This window comes from Mobula birostris, unplaced genomic scaffold (genome assembly GCF_030028105.1).
Source record: "Mobula birostris isolate sMobBir1 unplaced genomic scaffold, sMobBir1.hap1 scaffold_619, whole genome shotgun sequence".
In the NCBI taxonomy this organism is placed as follows: Eukaryota; Metazoa; Chordata; class Chondrichthyes; order Myliobatiformes; family Myliobatidae; genus Mobula; species Mobula birostris.
Genome location: NW_027278339.1, coordinates 67051 through 86311, shown reverse-complemented (window position 1 = coordinate 86311; position 19261 = coordinate 67051). Strand labels below are relative to the sequence as shown.

Here is a 19261-nt window from a genome sequence, read left to right as displayed (position 1 = left end):
CACCTGCCAGATGGCTTTTTAGAGCAGCTTGTGGCTGAGCCCACTAGGGCAATTCTGGATTGGGTGTTGTGTAATGAACGAGATTTGATTAGACAGCTTAAGGTTCCCAACCTTTTTTTATAATGATGGACCAATACCATTAAGCAAAGGAACCCATAGGTTGGGAACCCCTGTGGTAGAGGAACCCTTAGGAGGCAGTGATCACAATATGATAGAATTCACCCTGCACCCTGAAATGGAGAAAATATGTATCAGTATTACAGTGGAGTAAAGGGAATTACAGGGGCATTAGAAGGGGCTGGACATAGTTGATTGGAAGGGGACACTAGCAGGGATAACAGCAAAACAACAATGGCTGTAGTTTCTGGGGACAATTTGGAAGGCACAGGACAGACACATCCCAAGGATGAAGAAGTATTCTAAAGGGCAGATGTGTCTGACAAGGGAAGTCAGAGAGAGAATAAAAGCAAAGGAGAGAGCATATGATATAGCAAAAATTAGGGGGAAGTTAGAGGATTGCGAAGGTTTTAAAAACCATCAGAAGGCAACTAAAAAACCATGATGGGAGAAAAGATGAAATATGAAGGGAAGCTAGTCAATAATCCAAAATTGGTTCTCAAATATATAAAGAGTAAAAGGCAGGTAGGAGTGAATATCTGACCACAGGAAAATGAACTGGAGAGGTAGTAATTGGGGGAGGGGCAAAGAACTAGAGGAGGAACTTAATAAGTATTTTGCATCAGTCTTCACTGTGAAAGGCACTAGCAGAATACCAGAAATTTGAGTGTGTCAGCGGGCAGCAGTGAGTGTTGTTGCTATTACTAAGGAGAAGGTATTTGGGAAACTGAAAGGTCTGAAGGTAGATAAGTCACCTGGACCAGATGAACTACACCTCAGGGTTCTGAAAGAGGCGGCTGAAGAGATTGAGGAGGCATTTGTAATGATCTTTCAAGAACCACTAGATTCTGGAATGGTTCCAGAGGACTGGAAAATTGCGGATGTCACTCCACTCTTTAAGAGGGAGGCAGAAGAAAGTAAATTATAATTTATAGGCCAGTTAACCTGACTTCAGTGGTTGGGAAGATGTTAGAGTTGATTATTAAGGATGAGGTTTCAGGGTACTTGGAGGCACATGATAAAATAGACCAAAATCAGCATGGCTTCCTTGAGGGGAAATCTTACCTGACAAATCTGTTGGAAATCTTTGAGGAAATAACTGGCAGTATAGACAAAGGACAGCCAGTGGATGTTGTTTAATTAAGACTTTCAGAAGGCTTTTGATAAAGTACTGCATATGAGGCTACTTAACAAGATAACAGCTCCTGGTATTACAGGAAAGATACTAGCATGAATAGAAGATTGGCTGACTGACAGAAGGCAAAGAGTGGGAATAAAGGTGGCCTTTTCTGTTGGCTGCTGGTGACTAGTGGTGTTCTGCAGGAACTGGAGTTCGGACCGCTTCTTTTCATGTCTTACAGTGCCTATAAAAAGTATTCACGCCCTCTCCCAACTTGGAAGTTTTCATGTTTTATTTTACAACATTGAATCACAGTGGATTTAGTTTGGCTTTTTTTTTTACACTGATCAACAGAAAAAGATCTTTCGTATCAAAGTGAAAACAGAGCTCTACAAAGTGATCTAAATTAATTACAATAATAACACACCAAATTATCACTGGTGCAGCCAACTGATTTTAGAAAATGCATAATTAGTTAAATGGTGATCATTGTGTGCAGTCAAGATGTTTCAATTGACAGTAGTAAAAATACACCTGTATCTAGAAGGTCCAACTGCTGATGAGTCAGTATTCTGGCAAAAACTACACCATGAAGACAAAAGATTCCAAGTTACTGAATATCACTTGGAGTACAATAAAATTAATCATCAAGAAATGGAAATATGGCACAGCTGTAAATCTGCCTGGAGCAGGTCATCCTCAAAATCTAAGTGACCATGCAAGAAGGGGACTAGTGAGGGAGGCCACCAAGTGACCTATGACAACTCTGGAGGAGTTACAAGCTTCAGTGGCTGAGATGGGAGAGACTGCGCAGACAACAACTGTTGCCTAGGTGCTTCACCAGTCGCAGTTTTATGGGCAAGTGGCAAAGAGAAAACAACTGTTGAAAAAAACACACATGAAATCTTGGCTAGGTTTGCCAGAAAGCATGTAGGAGAATCTGAAGTCAACTAGAAAAAGTTCCATGATCTGATGAAACCAAAATCGAGCTTTCTGGCCATCAGCCTAAATGCTATGTTTAGCATTAGCCGAACACTGCACATCATCAAAAACACACCATCCCTACCGTGAAGCATGGTGGTGGCTTTCTCATGCTGTGGGGATGCTTCACTGCAGCAGGCCCTGGAAGGCTTGTGAAGGTAGAGGGTAAAATGAATGCAGCAAAATACAGGGAAATCCTGATGCAGTCTGCAAGAGAACTGCAACTTGGGAGAAGATTCGGTTTCCAGCAAGACAATGACCCCCAGCATAGAGCCAAAGCTACACAGGAATGCTTTAAAAACAGAACAGTTGATGTCCTTGAGTGGCCAAGTCAGAGTTCAGAACTCAATTTGTGTCTGGACTTGAAAAAGGCTGCTCATTCATGTTCCCCATGTAATCTGACAGAGCTTGAGCAGTTTTGTAAAGAAGAATGAGGAAGAATTGAAGTGTCCAGATGTGCAAAGCTGATAGAGACCTATCTATAGAGACTCAAGGCTGTAATTGCTGCCAAAGGTACATCTACTAAATACTGACTTGAAAGGAGTGAATACTTACCCAATTATTTTGTGTTTTATATTTGTGAATATTTTAGATAACTTTGTAGAAATCTACTTTCACTTTGATGTGAAAGAGTATTTTTCTATTGATCAGTTTCAAAAAACCCAAATTAAATCTACTGTGATTTAATGTTGTAAAACAATAAAACATGTAAACTTTCAAAGGGGGTGAATACTTTATAGGCACTGTATATCAATGACTTTGATGACATAATTGGCCAAGTCTGTGGATGGTATGAAGATAGATGGAGGGATAAATTGTGTTGAGGAAGCAGGGAGTCTACAGATAGATTCAGACAAGTTGGAAGAATGGGCAGAACGGGCAGAAGTGGCAGAAGGAATAAGGAGTAGAATATTTTTTAAATGAAAAGAAAATTCAAAAATCAGAGGTGTAAATGGACTAGGGAGTCCTTGTGTAGGGTTTCTGGAAGATTAACTTGCAGGTTGAATTAGTGGTAAAGGCGGCAATTGCAAGGTTCGCATACATTTGAAGAGGACTAGCGGCTTTAAGGTATTGGGAGAGTCTAGGACCAGAGGGCACAGCCTCAAACTAGAAGGATGTCCATTAAGAACAGAGATGGGGAGGAATTTCCTTAGCCAGGTCATGAATTGCTGGAATTCATTTTCACAGGTGGCTGTGGAGAACAAGTCATTGAGTATTTTTAAAGTGGAGGTTGATAGGTTCTTGATTAGTCAGGTGTCAAAGGTTACAGGGAGAAGGGATTGAGGGGAACTAATAAATCAGCCAGGATGGAATGGCAGACAGACTCAATAGGGTGAATAGTCTAATTCCATGTCTTATTGTCTTCCTCCCACACTGACTCAGCTGACGTCCTCCCTTTCTGCAGCTGTGATACTATCCCTGATTAGCAATACCACTCCTCCACCTCTTTTAGCTCCCTCTCCATCCCTTTTGAAACATCTAAACCTCAAAAAATCCAGCAGCCATTCCTGCCCTCGTGAGAGCCAAGTCTCTGTAATGGCCACAACATTGTATTTCCATGTACTGAAGCTCCCACCCTTGTTCCTCAGCCATTTCCACATGACCCATATTAAACCCTCTTCTCATCCCCCAAGGGACCTATGTTCAGTTTAATCACCCTTATCTGCTTTTTATAATTATAGAAATTGTTATTCTTTTTAGATCTCAGACTTATTTTCTTTCGTAATCTATTTTCCACTTCTTTATTACTTCAAGTTTCCCCAGTCTTCCAGGTTCCCGCTACCCTCGGTGACTTTGTATGCTTCTAATTTGATGCTTTCCTTTATTTCCTGAGTGAACGAGGGTTCTCTAAATCCCGACTGTCCTTGCTTTTAGCTGGCACATACTTTTGTTGAGCACTGTGAAAAATCTCTTATAAAAGAGGTTCCTCAGCTTTTTTTATGCCATGGACCCCCACCCCCCACCCCAGTTGGGAAACGGTCTTAGAACGTCTTCCACTGTTCCTCAATTGTCCAATCACATGGTCTGTGTTCGCAGTCTAGGCTAGCTAGATCCTCCCTCATCTTGTTGCAGTCTCGCTTCTTTAGATATAATACACTGGTTGAAGGTTAAGGTATCGCATCCTCCCATTGTGCGAGAAATTCAGTCACACTTGGATGCTTTTTCCAAAAGGAAACCTAATGACAAGATTAATTTAACCTGTGTCATTGCACAAGCCAGATCTAGGATAACATTTTCCCCTGTAGGTTCAGTAACACTGCTGATCAAGAAAGTTATTACATTTCGTGAGGTTCTCCGTAAGATTGTTGTGAACAACTTGATTTGCTCAATCTATGTGTAAGTTAAAGTCACCATGACAACTGCCGTTCCACTTGTAAATGCATCGCATTTCCAGGTTTATTGCCTGGATCACTGTAATGATTTCCCATTGTTCCATGAACCTCGCTATTCCTCGTTTGCACTTTTCCTTATTGTAACACACCAAAATTTTTTAAATCTATTGCACCATGCCACTGCCACGAAATAACTTGCCCCACATACAGCAGTGATAATAAACTGATTCTCATTCGGTGACCCTTTTCACACTCTCCCCAGTGATTACCCTCCTTTTTCCCATTCCTCGTCTCTACCAAACATCCTGCTCGCTGGATCTCACATCGTCTCTCTCGACAGTCCTGGTCTCATCATTAGTTAGGAACACTCTCCCACCTCCCTTACCTGATGCTCTCGAACATTTAATTTCCAAACCGCCACACCCTGCAACCATACTTTTTGAAAGGGCCAATGAGTTCTACTCCTTTCTACCGCTGGGCTGACTGACCTTTGTTTCAAATACTATGAGCGCACCTACACTCATTGTCCTTTTATAACCCAGTAATCTTTCTGTCCTTTGTCTGTATTCCACTCTATTAGCATACTTTCTGCAGAGATTCCTGTTCTCCTACCATATTAGTTGAAATCCTCCCCAACAGCACTAGCATTCACTAGAGTGCCACTAATGAGGCTCCCTCCACACCGTCCCATCACACACTCCCAGGGTCAGACACAGAGTGAAACTCCCTCCACACTGTCCCATCACACACTCCCGGGGTCAGACACAGAGTGAAGCTCCCTCCACACCGTCCCATCACACACTCCCAGGGTCAGACACAGAGTGAAGCTCCCTCCACACTGTCCCATCACACACTCCCAGGGTCAGACACAGAGTGAAGCTCCCTCCACACCGTCCCATCACACACTCCTGGGGTCAGACACAGAGTGAAACTCCCTCCACATCATCCCATCACACAATCCCGGGGTCACATACACAGTGAATCTCCCTCCACACCGTCCCATCACACACTCCCGGGGTCAGACAGAGAGTGAAGCTCCCTCCACACCGTCCCATCACACACTCCCGGGGTCGGACAGAGAGTGAAACTCCCTCCACATCATCCCATCACACAATCCCGGGGTCACATACACAGTGAATCTCCCTCCACACCGTCCCATCACACACTCCCGGGGTCAGACAGAGAGTGAAGCTCCCTCCACACCGTCCCATCACACACTCCCGGGGTCGGACAGAGAGTGAAGCTCCCTCCACACCGTCCCATCACACACTCCCAGGGTCAGACACAGAGTGAAACTCCCTCCCCATCGTCCCAGCACACAATCCTAGAGTTAGAAACAGAGTGAAGCTCCCTCACACCGTCCCATCATGCACTCCTGCGGTTAGACACAGAATAAAGTTCTCTCCAAAACATCCCGTCACACTGAAACCCTTTCCCCAGTATCACTTGACCTGCCACTTCTTGGACCCAGACTGAACCGGCTCCCTCCCCTCGATGAGACTCTGGGTGGGACTGGGAGGCCTCAGCTACAATGAGGTGGAGGTTGAGGACAGACAGCAGACAACGCGAGGTACTCACAAACCACCGAGATCTTCCTCTTGAAGGCCTTTGGCACTGTGCTCTGCAACAGAAAGAAGACCCCCGAGGGGAGGGGGAGGGGAACGGTGCGTGAGGCCATGGGGAGGGGCAGGCTGGCTTAGTGCTCAGCCTCAGCATCCTCCCCCTGCCCTTCTCGCGGACCCCCACCCTCCAGCCCCCCCACCCTCAAATGCCCTGGCCAGGGGGAGAACGACACTGGTTCCCTGTACACCCGGTGTAGCCTCTGCTAATCTCCCCCACCCCTCCTCGAGGGATCACCACCCCCCCCCCCACTCCTCTGGGAGGGGAGAGGAGCCTCGGAGCCTGGGGAGCCCCTCACCCCAGCTCCCTGCCCCGTATTCCCTCCAAACTCCATCCCCTGTGAATGCCGACCATTTATGAAATTGTACTTTAATTTGCTCAATAATGATTCTCTCCCCCTTTCCCCCACCCTTCTCCCTCCAGGAACAAGGGGGCCAGTGCCGTTCTCTCCCCCAAGACCCCACCTCCCCAACCCCACAACCAAGTTCCTAACACCACCACCCCCCCACATCCTGCTAACACCAAATCCCTCATCCATGACCACCCCTTACATCAAAACCCCAGCCCATTCAGCTGTTAAACTAACAAACGTTCCATTGTTTTAACAAAAAAAAATTACTATAAGGTGTTTCTTTGCCTCTCTGGCATAAAATAAAGAAATTAAAATCTTTGCTGAATTACTTGTCTTTAAGATATAACATGGAAAATAAGCTTTTAAATACAGATTAAAATCAAAGAGAAAGAACTTATGAAATGACAAATGTTCCAGGTACCCTTTCACACCTGGTCTTCAGTGCAATGCCTTGAGCTGGCACTCAGTCGCACTCCTGTGTACTGTGTATAGGCAACAGTCCAAACAGAGTGGGGCCCCCACTGATAAGTGGTGCAGTGAGATGTGAGTTTTAACGCTCCGTGAGGGAGGGTGACACACGCATTCTCGAGAAAAAGAGTCAGTTCCGGTGAGCGAGAGTCTCGGTGCCCAGTCCAGTCTCCGGCCGGAGGAGGAGGAGGTGGGTGAGACGGGGCTGTGTGGGGAGAAGGGAGGGTGGAGCAGCCAAATGCTTCGCTTCTTTTGCTGAAAAGTCCCACAATTTTGTATTCGGCTGAGAAGGCTGAAACGGCCAGGATGGAGTCCATGGTAGTGCCTCCCTCGGAAAAGACGGAGATGTGAAGGAGGGGGCTCCTGGTTGGAGGTGGGGGTCGGTGGTCAGTCTGTTAGTCAGTGTAGACTGCGGCACCCCCCCCACCCCTCTTGCTCTCTCTGCGTCCATCTCTCTCACCGACTGGAGGAAGCCTCTGTCCTTGCGACTCTGTGTGTGGCAGCTTTCCTCTTTGCCTGCCGGCTCGTGGCTCAGGGGCAGCAATCCTCGCTGGTGGGATTCCTCCTGTCCCCACCGCACGGTTGCAGTGTGCGAGCGGGGCAGGAAGACAGGGCCGTGGACCAGGAGACGGTCACCGAAGCCATCTCCCCTCGCCGACAGTTCGAAAAGCTGCCAGTCTGTGCGCCTCCTGCATCCCAGTTCGCTCTGCCGAAGTTGATGACGGAGATCGCCACAACCTGTGATCATCCGCTGCCTCCCCGGGAATACAGCCAGTTCCTTGAGCAGCGGGAGGCTGGAGAAGGTGGAAGCCTCTGCCTCTCCATGATGCACACACAAAGGCAGACCACCACAACGTGTGTCCGCCAGTCTGTTCCCTTCCCAGGAAGATGGCTTGTTCTTTGAGCAGTGTATGGAGGGAGTACAGGGAGAGGCTGGAGATGGTGACGGAGCCTTGTCTCTCTCTGACGCAGACTGCCACAGTGTGTGACCATCCACTCCCTCTGAGGGGATACAGTTGATTCTCCGAGCAATGGGATGGAGGGAGGCTGGAGAAGATGGTGGGGTCTCTGTCTTTTCATGACGTACACACAAATGGACCACCACCACCACAACGTGCATCTATCCGTCCGCCTCCTCCCCAGGAAGGTGGCTGGTCTTCGAGCAGTGGCTGGAGGGAGGGTGGGGAGTCTCTGTCGCTGGTGCACACACAAAAGCAGATCGCCACAACGTGTGACCATCCGCCGGTGTCTTCTCCCTTCCTTGAGAAAATGGCTGGTCTTCGAGCAGTGGGGTGGAAGGAGCTGGAGAAGATGGTGGAGTCTGTCTCTGATCAGCACACGAACACAATCTGCAAAAACGTGTGACCATCTGTCTGCTCCCTCCCCGGGAAGGCGACTGGCGGGTGAAGGGGCTGCAGGGGGAGGCTGGAGAAGTTGGCAGAATCTTTGTCTCTCTCTCTCTCTCTGATGCACTCACAAAGGCAGACCACCACAACGTGTGACCATCTGCCAGTGTCTTCTTCCTCCTTAGGAGGACGGCTACTTCTTCGAGCAGTGGGATGCCGGGAGCTGGAGAAGGCAGCGAAGTTTCTGTCTCCGACGCAGGCACAGAGGCAGATTGCCACAACGTGTGACCATCGGCCAGTGTCTGTTCCCTCCCCTGGAAGGCGAGTGGTTTCTCGAACAGCTTCTGATGCGTCGACTGACCCCCTTCCTCCTCCTGGGTGCTGGTGGGAGGGCCTTCTTGGCCAGTGTGTTGCTTATTGCGGGGCTGGGGGGGCAGGGGTGAGGGGGTGTGGGTGGAATCAGGGGGAATGCACACGCACACCCCCTTTTCTCTCTCTCACTCTCTCTCTCTCTCACCATCTTTCTTTCTCTCCCTCTCTCTCGCTGTGCACGTGCCGGAGGCTTTTTGCTCTGACTAGGCCCAAGTCCAACAGGATGGTCAGTGGAGTAGTCATGGGGCTTATCTGGGGCTATTGTGGTAACAGCATACACAGCATGGTTGACAGGTTCACTCTGGAGCTGAAGGAGCCCCACTCAACACATCAGCTCAGCACCTCCTCCCCCTCCCCTGCACCTCCCATCCTTCCCCAAACCCCCTCCACCCCTCCGCCACCTGGCCCCACCCCACCACCGTCCCAGGCCAGAGATGGACCAGCCAGCCAGCACCCAGAAGCCCTCCTCACCACCCCGGACCTGGTTGAGACAAGGGGAAGGAAGGAGATGGGGTGTCGGGGGGGGGGGGGGGGGAGGGTTGAAATGACCGCTCCCCGCAGTTGAATTACTGTGTGGAAGAGGCAAGCACAAGGGCAGGGAGAGGCCCAGGTGATGGAGCGGGAATAGGTAAGAGTTAGCTGATAGTGAGATGGTAACGACAGGGGAGATGATCGAGGAGAGTGGGGAGAGATGGAGAGATGAAGAGGGTGTAGACGGGGGATGAAGGGGATGTAGACGGGGACGGGGATGAAGGGGGAGTAGACGGGGACGGGGATGAAGGGGGGTGTAGACGGGAACGGGGATGAAGGGGATGTAGATGGGGACGGGGATGAAGGGGGTGGGGACGGGGATGAAGGGGATGTAGACGGGGACGGGGATGAAGGGGGTGTAGACGGGGACGGGGGCGTAGACGGGGACGTAGATGTAGACGGGGACAGGGGATGAAGGGGGTGGGGACAGAGGATGAAGGGGGTGTCGACGGGGACGGGGAATGAAGATGGCGAGGGGGGATGAAGATGGGGACGGGGATGAAGGGGGTGTAGATGGGGACGGGGGATGAAGATGGCGAGGGGGGATGAAGATGGGGACGGGGATGAAGATGGGGATGGGGATTCAGGGGGTGTAGAAGGGGACGGGGATGAAGGCGGTGTAGACGGGGACGGGGATTCAGGGGGTTGTAGATGGGGACGGGGATGAAGGGGGTGTAGACGGGGACGGGGATGGGGATGAAGATGGGAACGGGGACGGATGATGAAGGGGGTGTGGAGGGGGTCAGGGGATGAAGTGGTTGTAGACGGTGATGGGGACGGGGATGAAGAAGGGGATGAAGGGGGTGTAGACAGGGATGGGGATTCAGGGGGCGTAGACGGGGGATGAAGGGGGTGTAGACGGGGACGGGGATGAAGGGGGTGGGGACGGGGATGAAGGGGGTGGGGACGGGGATGAAGGGGGTGTAGACAGGGACGGGGATGAAGAGGATGAAGATGGGCATAAAGGGGATAAAGATGGGAACGGGGACGGGTGATGAAGGGGGTGTGGAGTGGGACGGGGGATGAAGTGGTTGTAGACGGAGATGGGGAAGGGGATGAAGGGGGTGTAGACGGGGACAGGGATGAAGGGGCTGTAGATAGGTACGGGGATTAAGGGGGTGTAGACGGGGACAGGGATGAAGGGGCTGTAGATAGGGACGGGGATTAAGGGGGTGGGGACGGGGATGAAGTGGATGTAGACGGGGACGGGGATGAAGGGGGTGTAGACGGGGACGGGGATGAAGATGGGAACAGGGACGGGTGATGAAGGGGGTGTGGAGTGGGACGGGGGATGAAGTGGTTGTAGACGGAGATGGGGAAGGGGATGAAGGGGATGAAGGGGGTGTAGACGGGGACGGGGATGAAGGGGCTGTAGATAGGGACGGGGATTAAGGGGGTGGGGACGGGGATGAAGTGGATGTAGACGGGGACGGGGATGAAGGGGGTGTAGACGGGGACGGGGATGAAGATGGGAACGGGGACGGGTGATGAAGGGGGTGTGGAGTGGGACGGGGGATGAAGTGGTTGTAGACGGAGATGGGGACGGGGATGAAGGGGATGAAGATGGGGACAGAGATGAAGGGGATGTAAACGCGGACAGGGGATGAAGGGAATGTAGAGGGTTGCGGGGGGGGGAATGCAGAGACAGAGGAGAGTGGAAGGGGATTTAAGGACAGGGCAGGGGAGGGGGGCTCGTCAGGAGCCTCCCGATGACCCAGGAATGGTGGGAGAGACTCTCTGAGCTCACCACCACTGGTCTGGAAGTAAGTACTGGAGTTCATGAACCCTTCCCTGACCTGTGACGACCAGGTCTCTTGGAGAGGGGAGGGGAGGGAAGCTGGGTGGAGGGGAGGGGAGGGGGAAGCATGGCACCCACCTCCCACCCAGTATTAACCCAGTGCCTGCTGGACCCACCCACACTAACTACCAACCCCCACTCCTCCACCCACATACGATGACGCCCCACCCACCCATAACCTTTGACCCCACCCCCATCTCCTCAAGCCCGTACCTCAGACAGCCCTCCCCGCTGCTCCCCCTCCTTACCTCTCTCTTGTCTCCCTCGGGGAGGCCCTCTTCACTCAGCTGCTGGGGTGGAAGGGCACTGGGATCGCACTCTGCGCCAGGCTCGTTCTCCATGGCGGGGTGCTTTTGTTCTCTGTCGGGGAGAGCAGAGCCAGATTAAGGGGGTTACCTAGGTCAATGGCATGATCTAGGCAAATTCAAACCCCGACCCCTCCAGCTCCTGCGGCAGGGAGATAATAGACTCCGGAGACATACGCAGACCCCCGTCACGCTCCTGAGATAGAGACTCCGTTACACTCCCAAGATACACAGACCCTGTTACATTCCTCAGATACACAGACCCTGTCACACTCCCGAGATATACAGACCCTGTTACATTCCTCAGATACACAGACCCTGTTACATTCCTGGGATACACAGACCCTGTCACACTCCTCAGATACACAGAGTGTTACAGTCCCGAGATACTCAAACTCTTGGCACACTCCTGAGTTATACAGATCCCTGTTATGTTCCTGAAATACAGACCTCATTACAGTCCTGAGATGTACAGGTTCAGTAATGTTGAGATTTTGACTCTCGTGCATGATCACATATACACACAGTCACATCTCTTTCTCCCACACACCCATCACCTCTTTCCCACACATACACATATCACACACACTCATTCCCTCCCGCTCCCTCCCACTTTGTCACACAGACACAAATGCACATACGCTGATAGTCCAAATCTTAATCCCCGTCCACCTCCCCATGGAAACCACATTAGTATTCAGATTTCCACACCATTGCCCACCCTGTCCTCAGGGGGGAGGGGAGGTGGGAGAGGGGGGAGGAGGAGAGGGGGAGAGGGAAGGGGAGGGGGAGGAGGGGAGGGGGAGAGGGGAGAGAGGGAGGGGGAGAGCGGAGAGAGGGAGGGGGGAGGGAGGGTGGAGGGGGGAGAGGGGGGGAGGGGAGAGAGGGGGGGAGGGGAGGAAGGAGAGGGGGAGGGGAGGGAGGAGAGGGGGAGGGGAGGGAGGAGAGGGGGAGGGGAGGGAGGAGAGGGGGAGGGGGAGGGTAGGGTGGATGGGGATGGGTAGAGGGGGAGAAGGTGGGGGTGGAGGGGCGGAGGGAGTGGGGGATGGGTTGGAGGGTAGAGTGGAGGGGGTGGGTGGAGGGGGAATCAGGAAAGGGGAGGGGAATGGGGAGGGGGGGTAAATGGAGAGGGAGGGGGAATGGGGAGGGAGGGAGAGGGGAAGATGGAGGGGCACAGGAAGGAGGGAAGGGTAGTGGGAGGGGAGAAGGAACGGGGAATAGGACATTGGGAGGTGGAAGGACAGAGGGCATGGGTGAGAGGTTAAAGGACAAGGACAGAAAGAGAGGAGTGGAAGACAGGAAAGGGGGGAAGGACAGAGGGGATGGGGAGGGGGAGGGGGAGGGGGAGGGGAAGGGGGTGACATGGAGAACGGGGAATGGTCTGGATGGGACAGGACAGGGTGGTGGTGAGGACAGAGATGGGAGGTGGGAGGAAGAATCAGGAAGAAAACAGAGTTGGAGGGAGAAACAAGGAGAGAGAGAGAGAGAGTGCGAGCGCTGGCAGCACCAGGCTCAGCAGGAGGCTCCTATTCTGTCCTTTCCCCCATTCATCTGCCCACTGTGCGGTGAGGGTTTTGTAAGCTGTGTGGGCTTTAGGGGATGGGGGAGGGCAGGGGTGGGGAGGGAAGGGGACCGTGCACCCATGGATGGCCTCACCTGCTACCCGGATGGGCAGGCTCCTAGCCCGACACCGCTCTATTATTTAACGCTGCAGAGGCTCTCTTCTGCTCTGCCCGCCATGACGAAGGAAGGCAGTGCGGCTTAGAGAGACAGGGAGGGGGAGGGGCTCAGCCAGGGTTAACCCTGTAGCTGCCAAATCCATCCTTCGCCGACACTAGGATGGGATGAGGAGGAAGCCTTACTCTGCCGCTGCAGTTACTGAGGATCACCTTCTCTGGAACAGGAATGGGGACTTCACTCAGTATTTCCCCTCTCATATATTTTCCTGTCTCTTTGATATTGCCCATACCTCTCTCTCCTCCTTTCTCTGATATTCCCTAATGTTATCTCCCCCACTAATGCTCCCTATCTCTGTCTCCGACAGTTTCTCTCTCCAACACTCCCCATCTCTCTTTCCATCTCCATCTCTCTCCGATACTCCTCATCTCCATAGATGAGGCACATCTCTGTCTCTGATACTCCCCATCTCCGTCTCTCTCTCATACTCTCCGTCTATGACTTTCTCCATCTCTCTCTGATTTTCCCCATGTTTGTCTGTCACTCTCTCCGATACTTCCTATCTTCGTCTCTCTCTCTCTGTGATATTCCCCATCTATCTACCTGTCCCTCTGATACTCTTTATCTCTCTCTCTCTCTGATATTCCCCATCTGTCTGCCTGTCCCTCTCTGTCCGTCTCTCTCTTGGATATTCTCCATCTGTTTGTCTGTCTCTCGTACTCTGATTTCCCATTCCCCTAACCTTTACCATAACCTTGGATAGGGTTAGGAGCACACAGTATGGGGAAGTATTTAATTCGGGGAGGGGCAATTACGATGTTATTTATGTGAGCAGGGAAATGCACAATGGAAATGCAGAGTTGTTTAGCGAGCATTTGCATTGGGTTCTAGATAGGTGGGTCTCATCAAACTAAGGAAAGGATGATAGGGTGAAGAAATCACGATTGCCAAAAGATGTGAAGCACCTCATCAAGATGAAGAAAGAAGCTTACTTAAGGTTTAGGAAGCAAGGACCAGAAAGGGCTCTAGAGTTAAAAAGTAGCCAGGAGGGAACTTAAAAATGATCTTAGGAGAACTAGAAGGGGACATGAGAAGGCCTAGGTGAGTAGGGTTAAGGAAAGCCCCAAAGCATTCTATACTTACGTGAACAGGTGGATGACTAGACTGAGTGTAGGACCAAATAGGGTTAAAGGAAGAAACAGGTACCTGGGGTCACAGAAGATCCTTAATGAACTTTGCTTCAGTATTCACCAGTGGGAGAGACGTTGGCTGATGTGAGAACAGCATAAAACAGGCTGATATGCTAGAACATGTCAGTGCTAAGAAAGAGGATGTGCTGAAACTTTTGAAAAATATCAGGATAGGTAAGTCTCTGAAGTCGTACAGGATATACCCCAGGATACTACTTGGAAGCAAAGGGAAAGATTGCTGCGCCTTTGGCGATGATCTTTGCGTTCTCACTGGCCACAGGAGCCCGTACAAATGTTTGGTGGGAGGCAAATGTTATTCCTTTATTCAAGAAAGGGAGTCGGGATAACCCTGGGAATTACAGACTGGTGAGCCTTACTTCCGTGGTGGGCAAATTATGGGAGAGGATTCTCAGACAGGATTTACGAGCATTTGGAGAAACACAGTCTGATTAAGGATAGTCAGTATAGCTGTATAAGGGCATGTCATACCTCATAGGCTTGACTGAATCCTCTGAGGATGTGATAAAGCACATTGAAGTTAGAGCAGTAGATGTGGTGTATACAGAATTTAGTAAGACATTTGATAAGGTTCCCCTTATGGTAGGATCATTCAGAAAATCAGAAGACGTGAGATCCAGGGAAGTTGGCTGTGTAGATTCGGAAGTGGCTAGTCCAGGCTGGTTGTATTCTGCCTGGAGGTTGGTGGCTAATGGTGCACTGCAGGGTTCTGTTCTGGGATCTTTGCTCCTTGTGATTTTTATAATTGAATTGGATGGAAGTGGGTGGGTGGGTTGGTAAGTTTGCAAATGACACCAAAGTTGGCAGAGTTGTGGAGAGTGCAGAAGGCTGTCATAGGTCACAATGGACACACAGCTGGGCTCAGAAGTGGCAGATGGAGTACAACCAGAAAAGTGTGAAGTAAGGTCAAAGTTGAAGGCAGAATTCTCAACAGTGTGGAGGAACAGAAGGATCTTCGGATCCATGCCCACTGATCCCTCAGAGGCGCTGCGCGAGTTGATAGGGTTGTTATGAAGGTGTAACTTTCGCTAGTTTGGGGAGTGAGTTCAAGAGTCCCGAGGTATGTTGCAGCTCTGTAAAACCCTGGCTTGACCGCTCCTGGAGTAGTGTGTTCAGTTCCGGTTGCCTCATTATTGGAAGGACGTGGAAGTTTTAGAAATTTTCTGGATTAGTGAGCATGTCTTAAGAAGACAGGTTGAGCAAGCTACAGTTCTTCTCTCTGGAGTGAACAACAATGACTTGATAGAGAACGTATAAAATGAGAAGAGCCACAGATCTAGTAGACGGCCAGAGACTTTTCTCCCCCAGGGTGGAAGTGGCTAATACAAGAGGGCACAATTTTAAGGTGATTGGAGGAAAGTACAGGGGGCATGTCAGAGATGACTTTTTTTATACAGAGAGTAGAACACCCTACCAGAGGTAGTGGTAGAGGCAGAAACATTAGAAATATATAAGAAACTCTAAAATAGTCACATAAATGAGGGTTATGTGGAGGAAAGTGTTAGATTGATCTTAGAGCAGGTCAAGTGAGGTACAACCTCGTCGGCCGGCGGCTACACTGTGCTGTAATGTTCTAGGTTTTCTCTCCCTTTCTAATATTGCCACTCTCCACCTCGCTTACCAATATTTATTAGTGCACCACAGAAAGCATTGTACCCTAATACATCATGTCTTACTACAGCAACTGCTCTGCCCGCGACTTGTGGACACAGCTCGAGACATCACAGAAACCATCCCTCCTCCATGGACTCTGTCTACACTCATCACTGCCTCAGTAAAGCAGCCAGCAAAATCGAAGTCAATACCTACTCCAGAGAGTCTCCCTTCTCCCCCTCCCATTGAGTAGAAGATAAAAAAGCCTGAAAGCGCATACCTCTAGGCTCAAGCTCCCCATTATTGAACAATGAGATGGAGTCTTGACCTCACAATCTACCCCGTCATGACTTTTGCACCTCATTGTCTGCCTGTACCTCACTTTCTCTGTATCTGTCACACTTTATTCTACATTCAGTTATTTTTTTCCCTATGTATTGGTGTGAAGAAATGTTCTGTATGGCATGCAAATCAAAATGATTTCACTGTTTTGCACTTTGTCACAACAAAAACACATTTACAAATTTCAAATTCATCTTTCCGATGTTCCCCATTGGTTTCTCTCATTTTCCCCGTCACCCTAAACCCCTCACCATCCCCTTTTTCTTCCATCGCCCCCTCCTTCAATACTTCTTCCCCTCAACTCCTCCTCTCACTCACCCATCTCATGTCCAACCATCCCACCCTTCTCCCCCCATACCTCCCCTTACTCTATCCTTAACCCCTTCTCCCATTTCATCTCCTGTCCTCCCTTCCATCTCCATCTCTCACTCTAACTTAATCTCCACTGAGCCCCCCCACCCTTTCCTCATCATCGCCCCTCCTTCCACTATAACCCTACTTCATTCCTTCTTTCTTCACTCATCCCTTCTTCCACCCTATCATTTAACCTCCACTCTCCCTCACCTTTTCTCCCCTTTCTCCCTCTTTCAGGTCACCATCTCCCACCAAACCCCTTTCCTTCTCACCTTCCCCGTTATTCCTCATTTACCTGACTCTGCATCCCTCTCTTCCTCTCAACCTTACTCCTGCCGTCTTCAGGCATCCTCCCTTCCTTTTCATCCCCATTTTCCCCTCAACTCCTCCCCTTCCTTATTCACCTCCCCCTCTCTTTTCCCGTTCACCCCTCCCTTTCTTCTGTTCATCCCACCCTCCACATCAACCCCGTTCCTCCCGCTCCCCTCGGTCCCACACGTACCCACTCTGCGTCTCTCTCGAACACACCCCACAACACAACCATCGACTCTCCCACTGAGCCACTCACACCCCAGACCCTCCGTTCCCCTTACCCCGCTCCCTCCCCCTCCGTCCGTCGCCCTCACTGTCTGACCGCCGCCATCTTACCGCCGCCACACGCCCGGTCGAAGGACCCCGCGCTCCGCCAATCAGAGCGCAGCCCGCCCCGGGTGGCCGCAGCGCGCCTGTTGGCAGAAACCGGCAGAGGAAGGGGAACGGGAGCCGTGAGGTGGTAGAGAGAGTAAGAGGGAAGGAAAAGGGGCCGGCGTGAGGGGGAGGAGGGAGGGGAAAGGGGGCCGGCGTGAGCGGGGGGAGGGAGGGGAAAGGGGGCCGGCGTGAGGGGGGGAGGGAGGGGAAAGGGGGCCGGCGTGAGGGGGGGAGGGAGGGGAAAGGGGGCCGGCGTGAGGGGGGGAGGGAGGGGAAAGGGGGCCGGCGTGAGGGGGGGGGCAAGGGGGCCGGCGTGAGGGGGGGGAGGGAAGGAAAAGGGGCCGGCGTGAGCAGGGGGAGGGAGGGGAAAGGGGGCCGGCGTGAGGGGGGGGGAAAGGGGGCCGGCGTGAGGGGGGGGAAAGGGGGCCGGCGTGAGGGGGGGGAGGGAAGGAAAAGGGGCCGGCGTGAGCGGGGGGAGGGAGGGGAAAGGGGGCCGGCGTGAGGGGGGGAGGGAGGGGAAAGGGGGCCGGCGTGAGGGGGGGGAAAGGGGGCCGGCGTGAGGGGGGCAAGGGGGCCGGCGAAGAAGGGGAAAGGGGGCTGGTGTGAGGGGGGCAAGGGGGCCGGCGCGAGGGGGGGGAGAGAGGGGAAAGGGGGCCGGCGTGAGGGGGGAGGGAGGGGAAAGGGGGGCGGCGTGAGGGGGGGAGTGAGGGGAAAGGAGGCCGGCGTGAGGGGGGGAGGGAGGGGAAAGGGGGCCGGCGTGAGGGGGGGAGGGAGGGGAAAGGGGGCCGGCGTGAGGGGGGGAGGGAGGGGAAAGGGGGCCGGCGTGAGGGGGCAAGGGGGCCGGCGCGAGGGGGGGGAGAGAGGGGAAAGGGGGCCGGCGTGAGGGGGGAGGGAGGGGAAAGGGGGGCGGCGTGAGGGGGGGAGGGAGGGGAAAGGGGGCCGGCGTGAGGGGGGGAGGGAGGGGAAAGGGGGCCGGCGTGAGGGGGGGAGGGAGGGGAAAGGGGGCCGGCGTGAGGGGGCAAGGGGGCCGGCGTAGCCGGCGTAAGGGGGGGGAGGGAGGGGAAAGGGGGCCGGCGTGAGGGGGGGAGGGAGGGGAAAGGGGGCCGGCGTGAGGGGGGGAGGGAGGGGAAAGGGGGCCGGCGTGAGGGGGCAAGGGGGCCGGCGTAGCCGGCGTAAGGGGGGGGAGGGAGGGGAAAGGGGGCCGGCGTGAGGGGGGAGGGAGGGGAAAGGGGGGCGGCGTGAGGGGGGGAGTGAGGGGAAAGGGGGCCGGCGTGAGGGGGGAAGGGAGGGGAAAGGGGGGCGGCGTGAGGGGGGAAGGGAGGGGAAAGGGGGCCGGCGTGAGGGGGAAGGGAGGGGAAAGGGGGCCGGCGTGAGGGGGGCAAGGGGGCCGGCATGAGAGGGGAAAGGGGGCCGGCATGAGGGGGGCAAGGGGGCCGGCGTAGAAGGGGAAAGGGGGCCGGTGTGAGGGGGGAAGGGAGGGGAAAGGGGACCGGCGTGAGGGGGGGGAGGAGGGGGGAGAGGAGAGGGGGAAGAGAGGAGAGGAGAGGGGGAGGGGAAGGGAGGAGAGGGGGAGGGGAAGGGAGGGGGGAGGAGAGGAGGGGGGAGGGGAGGAGAGGGGGGAGGGGAGGGGAGGGGGGAGGGGAGGGGAGGAGGGGAGGGGGGAGGGGAGGAGGGGAGGGAGAGAGGGGGGGAGGAGGAGGGAGAGAGGAGGGGGGGAGGGGGGAGGGGGAGGGGAGGAGGAGGGGGAGAGGAGGGGAGGAGGGAGAGAGGAGGGGAGGAGGAAAGGGAGGGGGAGGGGGCGAGTGTGAGGGGAATGCGGGTGGGTGTGAGGGGGAAGGGGGCGGGCGTGAAGGGGAAGGGGTTGGGGTGGCGTGAGGGGGAAAGGGTGTGGAAAAGGAAGCAGGTAATTTTGAGAGGGGGAGGGTGTGGAGGGAGGGAGGTGTTAGGGAAGGGGGAGGTGGTGGAGGAGGGGGTAATTATGACAGGGAGAGGGGGGTAATTGTGAGGGGGTGAGAGGGAGTGATGGTTGTGAGGAGAGGGAGGGGTGGAGACGGGAG

The 19261-nt window shown here is 53.3% G+C and overlaps 2 protein-coding genes across 4 annotated transcripts in view; both read right to left on the bottom strand.

Moving 5' to 3' along the window:
* The window catches only part of LOC140193618 (apoptotic chromatin condensation inducer in the nucleus-like), a 38827-nt gene extending 21655 nt beyond the window's left edge, over positions 1-17172 (bottom strand). The window contains exons 1-3 of one of the 3 annotated variants that reach the window (XM_072250777.1): positions 17111-17172; positions 11287-11398; positions 6130-6172 (exon numbers count right to left, since the gene is read on the bottom strand). In XM_072250777.1, coding sequence (XP_072106878.1) covers positions 6130-6172; positions 11287-11379 — 136 coding nt within the window. In that variant the 5' untranslated portion in view covers positions 11380-11398; positions 17111-17172. Of the gene's footprint in view, positions 1-6129; positions 6173-6954; positions 8968-11286; positions 11399-17019; positions 17085-17110 lie in introns of those variants that run through there. The other 2 variants (XM_072250778.1, XM_072250776.1) reach the window with 2 other exon arrangements.
* LOC140193620 (uncharacterized) lies at positions 7523-10335 on the bottom strand (the record flags this gene model as incomplete). Its single annotated transcript, XM_072250779.1, has 3 exons — positions 7523-7729; positions 8469-8762; positions 9121-10335. Coding segments are annotated over 3 exons (1716 nt in total), but the record flags the coding sequence as incomplete, so codon positions are not given.
* Positions 17173-19261: the final 2089 nt, after the last annotated feature.